The 18,234-nt window shown below is 35.7% G+C and overlaps 1 protein-coding gene across 5 annotated transcripts in view; it reads right to left on the reverse strand.

Moving 5' to 3' along the window:
- Positions 1-18,234, reverse strand: part of SLC26A7 (solute carrier family 26 member 7) — a 134,124-nt gene that overhangs the window by 96,379 nt on the left and 19,511 nt on the right. For all 5 annotated transcript variants that reach the window (XM_032467735.1, XM_032467734.1, XM_032467737.1 and 2 more), the window contains one exon: positions 3,016-3,126. In XM_032467735.1, coding sequence (XP_032323626.1) covers positions 3,016-3,126 — 111 coding nt within the window. The remainder of the gene's footprint in view (positions 1-3,015; positions 3,127-18,234) is intronic.

Raw genomic sequence — 18,234 nt, forward strand, 5'->3', positions numbered from 1 at the left:
TAAGAAAATAATCCATTGTTAAGAAAAATAGTGTATTTGGTTTCTTTACATACTAGCTTTTGAATTATTTGCTTTTAAAGATATCTTACATATGATTCATTATTGCATTTAGTAATTCAGTATTGCATTCTGACTATCTGCGTTGGAGGTAAAATCCCAGATAAAGTGATTTTTCTTTATACAAGCAACAACAATCTCTTAACAGGAAAATGGAAATAGTAGTTCCCACACACACACATACACCAAAATAAAGGACAGCAACATTATTGGAAAGAGAATCTGTTCTCTGTATTAACTGTTTGCAGGGACTTCAGGTGAGATACATATACACATACATACATCATATATAAATAATGTTAATGTTATTAATGTTTTATTGATAACTGTTTCCAATATTAATATTAAAATTAAAATATAGAGTCCTATATAAAAGTTATATATATGTGTGTGTGTGCGTGTAAATATAATACTATGAGGGAAAAGGATCATTGCTTCTTTATTGAGTCTAAAGAATTCTAAGTCTATTGGGATAAAAAAAGAGAGGAGAAAGTCCAGCTGGCTCTGTCCTTTGGAGGAGTACATATGCAGAAATAAAATGTGTTAAGCACTTATTGTGTTATATAGTGACTATAGTAAAGTCTGTAAATTACATGTCTTTTGAAATCTATATTATCTATTTAGTAGACTACAAGATTCCTATAGCTGTTAATAATATTTGCTAAATACAACGTCTTATGTAAATGGCAATTTCAAAACCCTGCCACCAGTAAAATGTCTATAATGATTCCTTAGGAAATAAAGCGGTTTATGTAAATGCACACTTAGGAATATCAAGGTAAGTATTTTGATTTTTTTAAAGTAATTATGTTCTATTGGGAAACTTTTTTAAACCTTTTTCTTTTATCCTTTAACAGAGGAAATGCTTTGAGGTCAGCTCTAAAATAATCTGCTTTTTCTTGCTAATGACATATTTAAATGTTTTCAAAAATGAAAATAAATTGTTAGGAAATTAGAGAGCAGGAAAATTTGAATATAATAGGCTTCAAGGACCTCTAATTCATTATAGTGCTTTTCTCCTTTCACATCAAGACAAAAGGAAAGTCCATTCTTGAGCAGCTGGTTGTAGAGAAAAAAGGCTTCAGCTTCAGATTTGGCCATACCTGGGTTGCAATCCATGCATCTGCAAGGTAATCTGTGCTCTCACAGAAAGCTTTACGAAATTCAGGGCTGTTTTTTAACCTAAATATGCAAATAATAATGTCCATTTAAAAGGACTGTATTGAGATAAAATAAAATAACAAATGTAAACCTCTTAACAAAGCATCTAATATACAGTACATCCAAGGTTCTCAAATTTAAGTAAATATATACATATACATGCATACACAGATAGACAGATAGATTTAGAAAAAACACCTGGAGATCGTGTGAAAATACTGATTCAGAATCAATAGATCTGGAGCAAGAACCAAGGTCTCGCATTTTTAGCCAGCTTCCACACAACACTGATCCTGCTGGTGCGTGACCATACTACAGGCAGCTGTGTGGTACGTCTGGTAACTGCTGATCCTGTCTCCCATGACAAAGTTCACTGACACAAGAAGCCAAATTTACATAAATAAAACATTATTTTAGGGGTTAATTTCTGCATGAGGAAAATGCATGTACCAATGTACCAGTGCTGCAGGCAGAATCGTGGCCTTCCAAATGAGTCCATATCCTGTAAGTAGTGCGCTACATGGCAAAGGGTAATTAATGCTTCAGATGGAATTAAGGTTGCTAATCAGCTGACCTTAAAATAAGCAGATTATCCTAAATTGTCCAGGCAGGCCCCGTGTAATCATAGTGGCCCTTTAAATATGGAAGATGGAGGCAAAAGATCAGAATTGGAAAGAGGTTTAAAGATGCCACACTGTTGGCTGTGAAGATGGAGGAAGGTGCCTCGCACCAGGCATGCAGGGGCCTCTAGAAGCTGGAAAAGTTAAGAAAATGAATTGTTCCCTAGAACTTTCAGAAAGGAATGCAGCCCACCGACACCTCAGTTTTAGACCTATGAGCCTTGTTTCAGACTTCTGATCTCTAAAACTGTAGGATAATAAAGTTTTCTTCAGTAACACAAACTGACCACTGAAGAAACTGACACGAAAATGTATTCCTTACAGACTGAGATCTTACATACACAAAATGGACAGAAATGCCTTCATGGATCTTTCCTCTTATGTGTTTTTATTATTATTATCTTCATATGTAAGATGAAGTTACCATTTTTCGTGATGATAACTAATAGCTTTCGTTAATTCTTACGTAGCAAGCACTAAATTAGACACTTGCACATCAATCATCTCATCTAGTACTCGTGGCAATCATGATTGTTTTTGACATTTTACTATCAAGAAAGCAGCAAATAGACCTTTAAAACTTTGCCCAAGGTCATGCAGATAGCAAAGGGCAAATGAGACAAACACCCAGGTCTAACTCCCAAACCCGTGTTTTTCACCAGCCTGCTCTAGTATCAGATTACCCGTGGCGGTCCACATTTTATTTGGTAATGCAAAGCTAGGCAATGTAAGAGATGTAATAATAGCGGGCAATTACAGAATCTAGCTTGGAAGAAACGTAAACAATTGCTTAATCCAAATAACAGTTACATGGAAAATAATGTTCAATATTTGAGTAACTAAATTTTAGAGTCTTTTCTTTTCCTCAAAGTGCTTACTTGCATTTCATTATAAGTTCAGGACATTTATCCTTCTCTTACATTCTTTTTACAACTTAAAAATGTGCAGAATCTTTAACAATAACCTTGGTTACATAGAAACATAGTAACAAATTCCGGTATGTATGGAGGCACAGAAAATTGAATGTCTTGCACTAATATTTGCTGATAATATTTGCCCTAATATTATCAGGAGTGAAGTTAGCATTGCTTTGGAAGTGTTATCAGTAACAAACAACCACTTTTAAGTCCCTTTCATCAGTAACATGAGAAGCATAAGCATAGACAGAAATTATTACCTGTGGAAACATGGCGTCCCATTCCAAATACGGCGTAAATGATGGCAGGAAACAGAGACCCATACAGACCAAACACTGGATGCACAGATGAGAGGACAGCAAAGGCCAGCCCTGTGAAGAAGATCGGGGCAAACAGGACCATTTTATAACCCCGAGACACAGTCCACTACAAAATAAAACGGATATTGGCTTATTTAATGATGAAAGGAACCATAATGTAATTACTCTATTTGCTCAGTGAGAGGCTAGCATCCCTGTCCTAAATAACAGAAAATTCACTCATTAATTAGCTCGTATTTACATTTCAATTCTGAAACACTTCTTTTTGGCCTATTACTTTTCCCCTGAATTGCAGAGATGTCTACAAGAAGACATTGGATCAGAGTGTCTTACTGGTACAAGTGATGGCACCATAGAGAAATATCTCCATACACACTTAGAGAATCATTTTCACATGTTCATCCTCTTCACACAAAAGCATTTGTGAGATAGTCAGAACTCGGAGCAATGCCACTGACAGATCAGAAGCCTGACATGAAAGGTGACTAAGTCTGGGCAAAGAGGACGCACACATTCAGTGCTGCCTGGTTGGCTGGCTGGCTGGCCGGCCCAAGACTGTGTGTCACAGTGGCTGGGCCAAGCTGCGAATCCATGCACGTCTCATAACTTGACCCCAGCCTATATGTAGGTTCAATTTCTTAGAGTGAAAAAAATCAACTTCATTTATTCGAAGAATAGGTAAGGAGTAACTCATCACTGCTCACTTTTATTCTTAGATACTCCTGCCTGCCCAGTTTGTTATATGCACATGGAACACTTCCCTAGACGTGTCTAAATTACCACTATCCCCTTAAATGTGAGTATAAACTGATCAACGTGATCTTGTTTGTGGTTGGTCCTTGGTATTAAACAGCCAGTCCTGCTAAGTTCTGATAAGTCCATTCAAGTTTGTATGATTTAATGACAGCCATTTGACTGGACATAATGGACTCGACAAGCTACGGAAAGATTTGAGGAAGGAGATGGCCTTAGAATCCACATTACCTGAATATTAGGCCAGTTAATTATTCACGCCATGGAGCCTGGCAGTCTGGTCTCCATATCAGTACCTTTTACTGTTTAACTTTTACTGTTTTAAAGCCTGTTTAATATCTTTTAAAATAAATAAAGTCTAGTTATAGCAAATATTTTTTCAAGCAGTACAAGATGTTTCAGTTATGATTAAGATGCATGAAAGATCTACCAGTAACCTGTCCCTTCTTTATTTTTAAAAACCAACTTGGGTGCTTGCTTACTGGCCATGTATTCCTAAAAGTCCGGTGAAAATAAATAAAAAGTGGTTATAAAAGAGTCAGCGGCAGAGGCTGCTGTAGAATTTCACACAGGCAGGATGGGAGGCAGCAATCCTGACGCCGAGAAGGGCTGTGTAAAGGTGTGGGTCTTGAAGCCAGGTTAGCATTGCAAGGCTAAATACTCCCCCATCCCAACAGCCGACACCTCTTGGCATTTACGGTGTAAGCAATTTCATGAAAACATTGTGTGCATTACATCAGTTCTATGGAAAGCAACTTTTTCTCAACCATTTTTGGAATGAGTTACCTGATAAAAATTACCTATCAAGGGGCAGAAATATAGAAATAAATACTTTCCAAGAAGGAAAAAAAATGTTGCCCACATCTCAGAAGGTCACCCAGATCTACTAAATCAACGATGGGGGCGGGGAGGGAAATATACATGCGGCATATTTAACAAAAGCACCTTGGCTGAGTCGCGTGGACACTAAACTCTGACAGATGTGGCTGACACCCACAGGACCGAGTCTGCCAGAGGTGGGCCAGTGGGCTGCGTTTCCAATCTGTCTGCATCAGCAAATGTAAACACAAACCTAGGTGCAGCTGGCTTCTCTCCTCTTGCCTTGTGAATAGGTAATTCCTGTTTATCTGTTCTCTTTATTACAATAATACTCACCTCTCTTTCTCTCCGTTTATCCCAAGTAAAATCTATTTTAAAAAATTAGTCCAAATGGAATTTCTTTGGATCTCATGTATCTAATTAAAATAGAAATAATCATGGAAAACACGTGTAACTCCAGTCTTTAAACGATCTCTAGACCTATAAACGCAAAATATCACTTCAGTAGATTCTACAAGGACCACCTCAAAGGCAAAAAATCATGTGGACACTTTCTTTACCTCATATGACATTGATACTGAGCTTACATGTTAAGCAAAAGTGTCACACACTCTCAGTGAGAATCTGTTTCTCTGCTAATACGGCAATGAACAATGGCCAAGACGGAGGAGCGAACTAATTCAGAAACACAGTGCTTTACAATTTCAAGTACCCCTTCCATAGATAAGAACTAAAAAACCCAAGCCATCCTCCCATACACCCTTCCAAAAAGGAGAGAAAACTGGATCAAGTTTTCTTTCTCTGATTCATTCATTATTCTGGTTCACAATATAACCTACATTCGTATTTTCACATGCACAAACTAAAATACGTTAAATCTTCCAAAAATAATGAAAATATTAACTAGTTAATGTCACTTACAAATCAGTAAAATTATCTACACTTTTGTCCATGTTTAATAAAATAGGATATTCAATTCAATCAGAGTGGAATATAACTTTTTATTATTTGGGGGGAAAATTGCTGCAAATACTGAGAGATATTTGTATTACTTAATGTCACTTAGATGAGAGCAGAAGCAACACAACAAACAAAAGTATCAAAGAATAAAAACAAAATCCAAAGAATGCCAAAAGCAGACTGGAGAAGGGTGGGGGTGGGGAGAGAGAGAGAGAGAGTGACTGGAGGAGAAAACCCATAACTTGAGATCTTTAGAGGGCTGATTATTTTTAAAAATCAAAAATCAGGTATTGGTAATGCAAGTTGGATAATCCACAAAAAAGAAGTCTCTAGAAGGCTTTGAAAGACACAGTTTTTAAGAAAACATGCTTTGTAAGTGTGATAATGGTTATTACAGTAGATTAGACTCCACACCCCCACATCAATAGCATTGGTAGTTTCAGGGCTTGTAAACACTCCTCACCTTTTGAGGGGCCCTGAGTGTGAAGCTGGACACTTGTCACCCACATCCCTTTCCCCACCATCCCAGGCTGCCGTGGAAACAGCTTCCTGGACAGAGAGCCTGACCCCTGACCAAGGAGGACATGAAAGCAAGCAGAAAGGAGCTCACTCTCTGCTCTGCTCCCTGCTATCACCTCTCAGCTGAGATGGCTACAAAGTGACTTAATCACTGCTGATGAGAAAGAGAACCATTTATTACAGAGAAGTTCATGTTTTATATTTTAAGATACAGATTTTTTTAACTGAAGTATAGTTAGTTTATAATGTGTTAATTTCTGATGCACAGCATAGTGATTTAGATATATATATTTCTTTTCATATTCTTTTTCATTATAGTTTATTACAAGATGTTAAATATAGTTCCCTCTGCTATACAATAAGGCCTTACTATTTATCTTTTTGTATATAGTATTTAGTATCTGCAAATTTTTATTTCAGCTTCAGACCAGTTTTCCATTGATTTGCATGATAGCAATTACTTAGACACTTAAAGAACACTGGAACTGCAATAATCGTGTCTAGAAACTGAATAACTTATCTGAAGTTGCGAATTGGAGCTGAAATTACAGAGAGAGAGCCACTCTATTGGAGACTTTAACTTTTCATGGTTTAGTGACCTCACTTGTTTATTGTGAGGTCAGATAGCTAAGACTCAGACACTGGTTTGACCCCGACTCTGGCATGAGTACAGAACAACAGCATTTCATAGACGGCAGCATTTAGTTACAGACCTTCAGACACCACCCAGAAAACTGCAGCTACCACAACTCAATGAAACAACTACGCCAGCAGAATTCAGGATGCCAACCCTTTTTGAAAAAGACCTTTGGACTTTCTTATGGGTTGAACTGTGCACCCCCTGCATTCATCTGTTGAAATCTTAATTCCTAGTGCCTCAGAATTATGACAGAATTATGGAAATAGGGTTGCCGCAGATGCAATTAGCTAAAATGCAGTTGTCCCAGAATATGGTGGGTTCCTAATCCAACATGACCAACAAAAGAACGCTCTGTGAAGAAACAGACAAGCACACCGGGAGAATGCCATGCAGTGATGAAGGCAGAAACCAGGATAATGATTCTGCATGCCAGGGGACACCAAAGATTGCTGGCAAACCACCAGAGATTAGGGGAGTGGCATGTAACAAATTCTCCCTCACAGCTCTCAGAAGGAATCAACTCTGCTCACACCTTGATTCTGGACTTCTAGCCTCCAGAACTGTGAGATAATGATTTTTTTTTTTATTGTTTAAGTTACACAGCTTATGGTACTTTCTCACAGGACCCCTAACCAACATAGAGGTGTTAGTTTTTGGAGGGAGCAGAAAGTGAGGGGTCGTTTGATGCTGGGATGTTCACCCTCACATTCTGAACAGGATGGAAACACGTATCCTTTCAAAATATTACAGACTTTTTACTTCTTACTCACAATCCCTAAGTCTATAAATTACCATTAAAAATTGTATATTTTGAGTCATCTAAAATAACATCTAAGCAATATAGTTCCTAAATAATGTATCTAGAAATTAAGAAGCTAAATGTTAAAAAATAGTCTTTTGAATACTGCTTACTCAAAACTCACATGTAAAAGATAAAACCCCATTCAATCTCTATTATACATGGCACCATCACTAGAAATTGAGTTGGCAAGAGTCTTAGGGCACTATTTTTAGGACTCAGCTTCTATAACTCTAAGGAAATGGAGTCTATTGAATGTCTAAAAGAAAATGTGAGTAAATTTTGGCCAATCGCATTTGGAACTGTGGTCAGTCTTTTAAGGCTTTGTAGAATTGAGTTTCCACAAGAAGTAATGACTTCCACAAGAAGTAATACAATTTAATTATCTCATTAGTCTCTCCAATTTTTAGTACATAAGAAAGAAAATATTTGTAAAAATGCTAAGAACATTGACCCACACTGACCTGTTCATGCAAAGCCCTTAGAGGTTCATGGCCTCCGTTACCAGCCTGCCTCTAACCCCACCTACTGCTAGATCATTCAGCACCCATGTATAAATTAGAAAAAGGGACCCTCTTCTGGATGATCTAACCAACCTTATTTTCTAACGACTAAGGAAATGCAGTCAGAAAAGCATTGATAGCTCCTCCCCCCATTTTCTGCAAAAATGGAAAGCTTTGGTCAATTCTGAAAATACTTATTTCTCAAAATCATGTTAAAGCACTGTATTCATTTTTTGAAGTTGCCAAACAGAAACCAAACAATGGCTTTCAATTCAAACTGTTGGGCTCACAGGTGAATTACTTCATCTGGCTACAGTAGAAGAGGAGATATTTATTTTAAAACCAGAGTGAAGATTCTTATTCCAGTAAGTCATACTACATGATAAATCACAGCATTATCTCACCAGAATGTGCATCCCTGTGCACACTAAGAAGAGAATCTTAGTGAAGCTAGATCCAGGGAAGAGACTGTCATCACTGGAGCATGTCCTGTGGATCTCTGTACACATTTGGGAGGGAGCACATCAGTGGTGTGGCATCAACTTCTCTGGCCCCAACCCAGGCTCTAACCAAGGTGCCTACACTGGGGAAAAAGTGAAAGCAGCACAGAAGTGAAGTCCCAAGACTTCAGGCCCTCGTACCTCCCAGACCAAGGTGGAGATTGCCCTCAGACTGTGGAGAAATCCAACTCTGCCACTGTTGCAACTGCTCTAACTCAATAGGGCAGAGACAATCACTGAGAATAGGAAAAGCCCAACTTGCACCTGGCTCTTGGTCCACCTCCTCTAATTCCAGACCACCCACCAAGGCAGTGGCTGCCAGCATACCCCAGGGAAAGAGGAGCCCGTTCTCACTTCAGATACAGCTCTCCCACCAAAGACAAGGGACACATGCAGACAACACAGGGATACACCTACACAAGGACACTGGGAACATGCAGACTGCATAGGGATGCCTTCAACACCAGGAAAGTTAAGTGTTTCACCTCATTTCATAGATAGAGAAAGCTAAATAAATTGAAAAGACAGAAGAATATGTTTTAAATAAAAGAATAAGAAAGAAGCCTTGAAAAGAAAAACCTTAGTGAAACAGATAATTTACCTGATAAAGAGTCCAAAGCAATAGCAGTAAGAATGCTAACTGAACTGGGAAGAAAAACAGATTAACACAATGAGAATTTTAACAAAGAACTAGAAAATATAATAAAGAACCAATCAGAGCTGAAGAATACAATAACTGAAATTAAAAATACACTATAGGGAATTAACAGCAGAACAGGTGATACAGAAAATGCTTAAGTAATCTGTAAGACAGAATAATGGAAATCACTCAGTCAGAACAGAAAAAGAAAAACAAATTAAAAGTAATGAGGACAGTTTAAGAGATCTCTGGGACACCATCAAACATACTAACTTTCACATTACAGGGGTCCTAGAAGGAGAAGAAAGAGAGAGAGCTGAGAAAGTATTTGATGAAATTATAACTGAAAACTACCCAAACATGAAGAAAGAAACAGATATCCAGGTATAGGAAGCACAGGAATCCTACATAAGATGAAGCTAAAATACCCACACCAAGACATATTATAATAAAAATGGCAAAAGTTAAATATAAAGAGAATTTTAAAGACAGCAAGAGAAAAAAAGTCACATACAAGGGAAACCCATAAGGCTGTAAGATGATTTTTTAGTACTTTGCATACCAGAACGGAGTGGCATAATATAGTTAAAGTCCTGAAAGAAAAAATGTGCAACCTAGGATCCTCTATCCAACATTCTTATCATTCAAAATGGAAGAAGAGATAAAGAACTTCACAGACAAGCAAAAACTAAAAGAGTTCATCAATACTAAATTGATCTTATGAGAAGTGTAAAAGGGTCTTGGTTAAAGACAAAAAACTGTAAAATCAACTATGACTATAATAAACAGTAAAGGGATAGACATGAGGAAGAAAAATACGACACCAAAAACATGAGGCACTGTGGGCAGAAGAGTTAAAAAGTGTAGAATTTTTAAATAAATATCAGTTTAAAACAAGTAGATCTAGTTATAGGTCAACATATATGAACTCCATGGTAACCGAAAATCAAAAACTTACAATAGCTATACAAAAACTAGAAAGAAAGAAACATAAACATAGTGCTAAAGAATATAATCAAACCACAAGGGAAGAGACTAAAAGGAGAAGAACAGAGCAGAACTACAAAAGCCAACAAGAAAACCAACAACAAAATGGCAGTAAGTATATACCTAACATAGTCAATTTAAATGTCAGTAGAATAAATATTCCAATCAAAAGACATATGATTGCCAATTGCATATAAAAAAACAAGATCAATCTATATGCTGCCGACAAGAGACTCACTTCAGAGCTAAAAACACACAGAGACTGAAAGTGAAAGGATAGAAAATGATATTCCATGAAACAGTAAATGTAAAGAAAGCTGGGGTAGCAATATTCATATCAAACAAAGTAAATTTTAAAACAAAGTTTATAATAAAAGACAATGAAGGATAGTATATAATGACAAAGAAATCAACACAAAAAGATGATACATTTGTAAACATGAGCACCTAATATAAGAGCACCTAATGTATAAAGCAAAAATTAATAGATATAAAGGGAGAAATTGATAGTAACACAGTAATGATAGAAAATTTAACATGCCCATATACATCAATGAACAGTCAAAAAAAATCAATAAGGAAACAGTGGTCTTACTTTTTTCAACTTTTTTTTATTGAGTTATAGTCATTTCACAATGTGTGTCAAATTCCAGTGTAGAGCACAATTTTTCAGTTATACATGAACATATATATATATTCATTGTCACATTTTTTTCACTGTGTGCTAACATAAGATGTTGTATACATTTCCCTGTGCTATACAGTATAATCTTGTTTTATTTATTCTACATTTTGAAATCCCAATCTGTCCCTTCCCACCCCCTGCTCCCTTGGCAACCACAAGTTTGTATTCTATGCCTATAAGTCTGTTTCTGTTTTGTATTTATGTATTTTTTTTTTTTTTAGATTACACATATGAGCAATCTCATATGGTATTTTTCTTTCTCTTTCTGGCTTACTTCACTTAGAATGACATTCTCCAGGAACATCCATGTTGCTGCAAATGGTGTTATGTTGTTGGTTTTTATGGCTGAATAGTATTCCATTGTATAAATATACAACTTCTTCTTTATCCAGTCATCCATTGATGGACGTTTAGGCTGTTTTCATGTTTTGGCTATTGTAAAGAGTGCTGCTATGAACACTGGGGTGCAGGTGTCATCCTGAAGTAGGATTCCTTCTGGATATATGCCCAGGAGTGGGATTCCTGGATCATACAGTAAGTCTATTCCTAGTCTTTTGAGGACTCTCCACCTTGTTTTCCACAGTGGCTGTACCAAACTGTGTTCCCACCAGCAGTGTAACAGGGTTCCCTTTTCTACATAACCTCTCCAGCATTTATTATTTGTAGACTTCTTAATGATGGCCTTTCTGACAGGTATGAGGTGATACCTCATTGCAGTTTTGATTTGCATTTCTCTAATAATTAGTGATACTGAGCATTTTTTCATGTTCCCATTGATCATTTGTATTTCTCCCTTGGAGAATTGCTTCTTTAGGTCTTCTGCCCATTTTTGGATTGGGTTGTTTGCTAGTTTCTTATTAAGTCATATGAGCTGCTTATATATTCTGGAGATCAAGCCTTTGTCGGTTTCATTTGCAAAAATTTTCTCCCATTCTGTAGGTTGTCTTTTTGTTTTACTTATGGTTTCCTTTGCTGTGCAGAAGCTTGTAAGTTTCACAAGGTCCCATTTGTTTATTCTTGCTTTTATTCCTATTGCTTGAGTAGACTGCCCTAGAAGAACATTTTTGAGATGTATGTCAGATAATGTTTTGCCTGTATTTTCTTCTAGGAGGTTTATTGTATCCTGTCTTATGTTTAAGTCTTTGATCCATTTTGAGTTTATTTTTGTGTATGGTGTAAGGGAGTGTTCTAGCTTCATTGCTTTACATGCTGCTGTCCAGTTTTCCCAACACCATTTGCTGAAGAGACTGTCTTTATTCCATTGTATATTCTTGCCTCCTTTGTCGAAAATTAGTTGACCAAAAGTTTATGGGTTCATTTCTGGGCTCTCTATTCTGTTCCATTGGTCTATATGTCTGTTTTGGTACCAGTACCATGCTATCGTGTTGATTGTAGCTCTATAGTATTGTCTGAAGTCTGGGAGAGTTATTCCTCCAGCCTCTTTCTTTCTCTTCAGTAATGCTTTGGCAATTCTCGGTCTTTTGTGGTTCCATATAAATTTTATTATGATTTGTTCTAGTTCTGTGAAATATGTCCTGGGTAACTTGATAGGGATTGTATTAAATCTGTAGATTGCCTTGGGCAGTGTGACCATTTTAACAATATTGATTCTTCCAATCCAAGAGCATGGGATATCTTTCCATTTTTTAAAGTCTTCTTTAACTTCCTTAATCAGTGTTTTATAGTTTTCTGTGTATAAGTCTTTCATCTCCTTGGTTAGATTTATTCCTAGGTATTGTATTACTTTGGGTGCTATTTTAAAGGGGGTTGTTTCTTTACTTTCTTTTTCTGTTGATTCATTGTTAGTGTAAAGAAATGTAACTGATTTTTGTATGTTAATCTTGTACTCTGCTACCTTGCTGAATTCTTCGATCAGCTCTAGTAGTTTTTGTGTGGACCTTTTAGAGTTTTCTATGTATAGTAACATGTCGTCAGCATATAGTGACACTTTTACCTCTTCTTTTCTAATTTGGATCCCTTTTATTTCTCTCTCTTGCCTGATTCCTGTGGCCAGGACGTCCAAGACTATGTTGAATAGGAGTGGTGATAGTGGGCATCCTTGTCTTGTCCCAGATTTTAGTGGGAAGCTTTTGAGTTTTTCACCATTGAGTACTATGCTGGCTGAAGGTTTGTCATATACGGCTTTTATTATGTTGAGATATGTTCCCTCTATATCCTGTTTGGTGAGAATTTTTATCATAAATGGGTGTTGAATTTTATCAAATGCTTTTTCTGCATCTATTGAGATGATCATGTGGTTTTTGTCCTTTCTCTTGTTGGTGTGATGTATTACACTGATTGATTTGCATATGTTGAACCACCCTTGTGTCCCTGGGATGAACCCCACTTGATCATGATGTAGAATCTTTTTTATATGCTCTTGGATTCTATTTGCTAGTATTTTGGTAAGGATTTTTGCATCTATGTTCATCAGTGATATTGGCCTGTAAATCTCTTTTTTGGTGGTGTCTTTGCCTGTTTTTGGTATCAGGATGATGGTGGCTTCACAGAATGAGTTTGGGAGTATTCCCTCCTTTTCAGTCTTCTGGAAGAGTTTGAGAAGGACTGGTATGAGTTCTTCTTTGTACGTTTGGTAGAATTCCCTGGTGAAGCTGTCCAGTCCTGGACTTTTATTTGTAGGGAGGTTTTTATTGCTAATTCTATTTCATTTCTAGTGATTGGTTTGATCAAGTGGTCAGTTTCTTCTTGATTCAGTCTTGGTGGACCATATGTTTCCTGAAACTTGTCCATCTCCTCTAGGTTATCCATTTTGGTTCCATATAGTTTTTCATAATATTCTCATATGATATTCTGTATTTCCATGTTATTTGTTGTAATTACTCCATTTTCCTTTCTTATTTTGCTAATTTGTGCTGTCTCTTTTTTCTTCTTTGTGAGTTTGGCAGAGGTTTGTCGATTTTATTTAATTTTTCAAAAAACCAGCTTTTTGTTTGATTGCTTTTTTCTATTTTTTTTTAATCTCTATTTTATTTATTTCCTCCCTGATCTTTATTATTTCCTTCCTTCTGCTGACTTTTGGGTTTTTTCCTCACTTTTTCTAATTCTTTTAGCTGGTGGGTTAGATTGTTTATTTGAGATTGTTCTTCTTTTTTGAGAAAGGCCTGCATGTCTATAAACTTTCCTCTTAGCACTGCATTTTATGTGTCCCATAAGTTTTGTGTAGTTGTGCTTTCACTTTCATTTGTCTCAAGGTATTTTTTAATTTCAACTTTGATTTCACCATTGACCCATTGGTTCTTAAATAGCATTTGGTTAATCTCCATGCTTTCCTTTTTTATCCTTTGTTTCTGTGTTAGACCAGTCAAACTTAATAGATATCTATAGGATATTCAATCCCAAAACCACAGAATATGCATTCTTCTCAAGTGCACATAGAATATTCTCCAGGATAAATCACATGATAGAACATAAAACAAGCCTCAACAAATTTAAGAGGACAGGACATCAAGCACCTTTTCCAACCAAAATGTTATAGAACTAGAAATCAATTACAGGAAGAAAAGGGAGAAAAACATTTCCATGGGGAGACTAAACAACATGCTACTGAAAAAAAAAAAAAAACCCAATGGATCAATGAAGAAATCAAAGAGGGATCCAAAAAATAACTTGAGAGAAATGAAAGTGAAAACAGAAATTTCCAAAAGCTATGGGATGCAGCAAATGCAGTTTAAAGGAAGTTTATAGTGATACAGCTCTACCTCAAGAGACAAGAAACATTTCAAATAGAAACCTAAGGGAATTTTTTTAAAAAATACCTAAAGGGATTAGAAAATGAAAGACAAACAAAGCCCAAATGTCAGTAGAAGGAATAAAATAATGAGCGGAAATAAATAAAATAGAGACAAATTTTTTTTAAATCAATGAAACCAAGAACTGGTTTTTTGAAATGATAAACAAACTTGATAAGCCTTTAGCCAGACTCATTGAGATAAAATAGAGAGGACTCAAATAAACATAATAAGAAAAGAAAGAGGAGAAATTATAATCAATATCATAGAAAGAGAAACTATCCTAAGAGAAATATAATCTCCCAAGATTGAATCAGGAAGAAATAGATATCTGAGTAGACCAATTACTAGTACTAAAATTGAATTTTAAAAAAACTCTCAGCAAACAAATGTTCAGGGCTGATGGCTTGACAGGAGAATTCTACCAAACATATAGAGAAGACTTAATACCTATTCTTCTCAAACTTTTCCAAAAAATTAAAGAAAAGAGAATACTCCCAAATTCGTTCTATGAGAACACCATTACCTTGATACAAAAACTAGCCAAAAACACTACATACACACACACACACACACACACACACACACACACACACACACACACACACAGAACATCATAGCCCAATATCTCTGATGAATATAGATGCAAAAATCTTCAACAAATATTAGCAACACATAAAGGATTATGCACCATGATCAAGTTGGATGTATTCCAGGAATGCATGAATGATTCAACATCTGCACACCAATCAATGTGATACACCACATTAAAAAAAGGAGGAAAAAAATCACATCATTATCTCAATAGACACAGAAAAAGCATTAGACAAAGTTCAACATAAAATCTTGATAAAACTCTTATCAAAGTGGGTATAGAGGGAACAAATGTCAACATAATAAAGGTCATTTATGACAAACACACAGCTACCATCATACTCCATGGTGAAAAACTGAAAGCCTTTCCTCTATTTTCAGGAAGAACACAAGGGTGTCCACTATCACCACTCCTATTCAACATAGTGTTGGAAGTCCTAGCCACAGCAATCAGAGAAGAAAAAGAAATAAAAGACATTTTTCCATAGATGTCATATAGATGGGAAACAGGCACATGGTATTCTTCTATGGCTTTTTGTATTTTTATGGTGTTGGTTGTAATTTACCCTCTCTCATTTCTTATTTTTGTTTATTTTGTTTATTTGTGTCATCTTTCTTTTCTTCTTGGTGAGCCTAGCCAGAGGTTTGTGGATTTTTTTTTATCTTTCAAAAAAAACCTGCCTATTGATTTAATTAACTTTTCTATTGGTTTTTAAACTCTATTTTATTTATTTCCTCCCTGATCTTTAATATTTCTTTCCTTCCACTAACTTTAGGTTTTGCTTGTTCTTCCTTTTCTGTTCTTTTAGGTGGTAGGTTAGGTAGTTTGACTTTGTTCTTGTTTTGGGGGCATGACTGTATCACTACGAACTTCCCTCTTGGGACTGCTTTTGCTGTATTCCATAGATTTTGTATGGTTGTGTTTTCATTGTCACCTGTCTCAAGATATTTTTAAATTTCTTCTTTTATTTCATTGTTGGCCCATTGGGTTTTTAGTAACATGTTGTCTAGTCTCCATGCGGTCACTTTTTCTCATTATTCTTTCTGTAGTTGATTTCTAGTTTCATGCCATTGCAGTCAGAAAAGATGCTTAAAATAATTTCTATCCTTATATGTTTATTCAGGCTTGTGTTGTATGTGGTCTATCCTAGAGAATGTTCTATGTATACTTGAAAAGAATGTATATTCTATGTTGTTGGGGTTTTTTGGCAGCGGGGGTGTAATGTTCTGAAAATATCAATTAAGTCTATCTGGCTATTGTGTCATTTAGTATCTCCATTGCCTTATTGATTTTCTGCCTGGAAGATCTGTCCAATGATGTTATTAGGGTGTTAAAGTCTCCTATTATAATTGTATTCCCATCAATTTCTTCTTTTATGTCTGTTAGTATTTGTTTTATATATTAAATGCTCCTACATTGGGTGCATATACGTTAAGAGTGTAATATCATCTTGTATTGCTCCTTTTGTCATACACAATGTCCTTATTTATCTTCCTTTGTTTTAAAGTCTAATTTGTCTGATACAAGCATTGTTACCCCTGCTTTCTTGTCATTTCAATTTGCGTGAAATATTGTTTTCTATCATCTCACTTTCAAACTATGTGTGTCTTTTACCCTAGACTGGGTCTCTTGTAGGCAGCATATTGTAGGTTCTTGTTTTATTATCCAATCTGCCACTCTATGTCTTTTGATTGGAGCATTTAGTCTATGGACATTTATGGTAATTATTGATAAATGTATGTTTACTGCCATTGTAAGCCTTGTTTTCCAGTTGATTTTGTATTTCTTCTTTGTTCCTATCTTTTTGTGTTTTTCCTGTTGTGGTTTGATCATTTTCTTTTGCATTAGCTTGATTGCTTTTTGTTTTTGTGATTCTATTTCATACTTTTGATTTGTTACCCTGTTTTTCAAATATGTTAATCCATTACTATATCTATTTGTTTTAGACTGGTAATCATATAGGCTCAAACACATCCTAATAAGAAAGAGGAAAAAAATCTACATTTTCTTGCCCCCCCACTACAACTTTTATGATTTTGATGTTCTCTTTTATATCTTTGTGTTTATTCTTTTGCTGTTCATTGTAGTTATCACATTTCCAACTGTGATTTTCTATTTTCTATTGATTCCTTCTTTTCTTTTTATAGAAGATCTTTCAATACTTATTTTAGGATAAGTTTAGTATTATATTCTTTTAATTCTTGCATGTCTCAGAAATTCATTACCTCTCCTTATATTCTATTTATTATGTATTATTGTATTATTTTACTTTGATGGAGGGAGGTAATTAGGTTTATTTATTTTAAGAGAAGGTACTAGAGATTGAACCCAGGACTTCATGCATACTAAGCATGCACTCTACCACTTGAGCTGTATTCTAAATGATAGTCTTGCTGGCTAGAGTATCCTAGGTTGCAGGTTTATCTCTTTCAGGACTCTGAATATATCTTGCCACTCCCTTCTGACCAGTTATGTTTCTGTAGAGAAATCAGCTGAAAGCCTTATGGGGATTCCCTTGTAACTACTCTTTATTTTTCATTTGCTGCCTTTAGAAACTTTTCTTTACCTTTAACTTCAGCCATCTTAATTATAAAATGTCTTGGTGTAGTTCTGTTTGGGTCCATCTTTTTTGGGACCCTTTGTGCTTCCTCTACTTGGATATCTGTTTCCTTCTTTATATTTAGGAAGTTTTCAGTTATAATCTCCAAATACATTTTTGATCACCTTTTCTCTTTCATCGCCTTCTGGGACCCCTATTATGCATAGGTTGGCATGCTTTATATTATCCCACAGGTCCCTTATATTGCTTTCTCTTTTTTTTTTTTTTCATTTGGTTTTCTCTCTGCTTTTCTGACTGGGTGATTTCCATTATTTTATCTTCTAAATCACTTATTCATTCCTCTGCATTCATTTAGCCTACTATTGATTGCCTTTAACTTGGCTTTTATCTCAGCAATTGAGTTTTCTGCTTTTAATTGGCTCCTCTTTATAGTTTCTATTTTGTTTTTAT

The sequence above is a fragment of the Camelus ferus genome, chromosome 25 (genome assembly GCF_009834535.1).
Source record: "Camelus ferus isolate YT-003-E chromosome 25, BCGSAC_Cfer_1.0, whole genome shotgun sequence".
Classification (NCBI taxonomy): domain Eukaryota; kingdom Metazoa; phylum Chordata; class Mammalia; order Artiodactyla; family Camelidae; genus Camelus; species Camelus ferus.